Source organism: Nothoprocta perdicaria, unplaced genomic scaffold (genome assembly GCF_003342845.1).
Source record: "Nothoprocta perdicaria isolate Ctin4 unplaced genomic scaffold, notPer1 scaffold_588, whole genome shotgun sequence".
Lineage (NCBI taxonomy): Eukaryota > Metazoa > Chordata > Aves > Tinamiformes > Tinamidae > Nothoprocta > Nothoprocta perdicaria.
In genome coordinates this window covers 55,765-57,737 of record NW_020455852.1, presented here as the reverse complement: position 1 = coordinate 57,737, position 1,973 = coordinate 55,765, and the positions used below count along the sequence as shown (strand labels likewise).

The window sequence follows — 1,973 nt, the reverse complement described above, 5'->3', positions numbered from 1 at the left end:
GAGCAGGGCCCCCACGGCCCCCAGGGCGTCCAGGCGCAGTCCGCGGCCGCGCACTCCTCCTCGCCGCGGCACGGCGCCGACGCTGCGGGCAGCACGTGTGGGGCGCCCAGCGGCACCCACGCGCCCCACACGGGTGGCGTGCAGGGGTGGGGCAGCCCCGTTCCCACCCTGTTCCCACCCATGATGTGGGGCAGGGGCCAAGCAGCGCTTACCCAGGCCACGGGGCAGGTTGCAGGGCAGTGCACCCCTGTGCAGTTGAGCAGGTGGCAGTGCACCCCAGTGCAATGGGGCAGGGGCAGGGCGGCACTCACTGGTGCAGTGGGGCAGGGTGCACTGCACCCCAGTGCAGTGGGGCAGGGGCAGGGCAGTGCACCCCAGTGCAGTGGGGCAGGGGTGGGGCAGCACTCACTGGTGCAGTGGGGCAGGGTGCACTGCACCCAGTGCAGTGGGGCAGGTTGCAGGGCAGTGCACCCCAGTGCAGTGGGGCAGGGGCAGGGGCAGGGCAGCACTCACCCGTACAGTGGGGCAGTGCAATGCCTAGCTCACCCGTGCAGTGGGGCAGGTTGCAGGGCAGCCCGGTGCAGTGGGGCAGTGCAATTCATAGCTCACCATTGCAGTGGGGCAGGTTGCAGGGCAGCTCCTGCACGGCGGCCCCGGCGCAGGCGGCAGCGCTGCAGTGGCGCCGGCGGCTCTTGGTGGCCGGCAGCGCCGCGGTGCTGCAGCTGCGGGAGCAGGGGCTCCAGCCCGACCAGGGCCCGAAGCCCTCGTCACCATCTGTGGGGCGGCCGCGTCAGGGCCGCCCGGGCCACGCTGCCCCCCGGCCCCCCGGGACGCACCTGGGGTGTCGGGGTCTGGCTCCTCCATGGGGACGGTCACCTCCATGGGGAGCTCCTCCGTGGGGACGGTCACATCTATGGGGAGCTCCTCCATGGGGACGGTCACCTCTATGGGGAGCTCCTCCGTGGGGATGGTCACCTCTATGGGGAGCTCCTCCGTGGGGACGGTCACCTCCATGGGGAGCTCCTCCATGGGGACGGTCACCTCCATGGGGAGCTCCTCCGTGGGGACTAGCACCTCCATGGGGAGCTCCTCCGTGGGGATGGTCACCTCTATGGGGAGCCCCACAGCGCCTGTCACCTCCCGCCGCATGGGGACCCCACGGGAGAGGGGCAGCAGGGATGGGGCGGGGGTCAGACCCACGGCCTGGGGAAGGAGGTGAGGATGGGGCTCAGACCATGGGTGGCAGAGGGGACCCACAGCAGGGGCGGGGACAGGGATGGGGATGGGGGTCAGACCCACGGATACGGCCAGGGGATGGGCTCGGATCCAGGGTGGAGGGGAGGGGACAGGGACAGGGCTCAGACCCATGGCTGGACAGAGGGGCGGGTGGGGGCTGACACCCCTGGCAGGGGCAGAGGCCGCGATGGGATGTGGGGCAGCCCCAGGGCAGTAGCAGGAGATGGGATAGGATGTGGGGCAGCCCCATTGCAGGGCAGAGGGGCTGCGATGGGATGTGGGGCAGCCCCAGGGCAGAAGAAGGGCACGGGATGGGACGTGGGGCAGCCCCGGGGCAGGGCAGAGGGGCTGCAATGGGACGTGGGGCAGCCCCAGGGCAGAAGACGGGCACAGGATGGGATGTGGGGCAGCCCCATTGCAGGGCAGAGGGGCTGTGATGGGATGTGGGGCAGCCCCAGGGCAGAAGAAGGGCACGGGATGGGACGTGGGGCAGCCCCATTGCAGGGCAGAGGGGCTGTGATGGGATGTGGGGCAGCCCCATTGCAGGGCAGAGGGGCTGTGATGGGATGTGGGGCAGCCCCATTGCAGGGCAGAGGGGCTGCGATGGGACGTGGGGCAGCCCCAGGGCAGAAGACGGGCACAGGATGGGACGTGGGGCAGCCCCGGGGCAGGGTGTGGGTCGGGGCGGGACACCCACCTGCGCAGGGCGGTGCCCAGCACTCCTGGCTCTCGCTGTG

The 1,973-nt window shown here is 71.4% G+C and overlaps 1 protein-coding gene across 1 annotated transcript in view; it reads right to left on the bottom strand.

Annotated features, from left to right (window-relative positions):
* The window catches only part of SSPO (SCO-spondin), a gene marked incomplete at its 3' end in the record, with an annotated part of 56,026 nt that overhangs the window by 6,320 nt on the left and 47,733 nt on the right, over positions 1-1,973 (bottom strand). Inside the window, 2 exon segments of the mRNA XM_026048938.1 lie at positions 610-774; positions 837-1,203. Coding sequence (XP_025904723.1) covers positions 610-774; positions 837-1,203 — 532 coding nt within the window.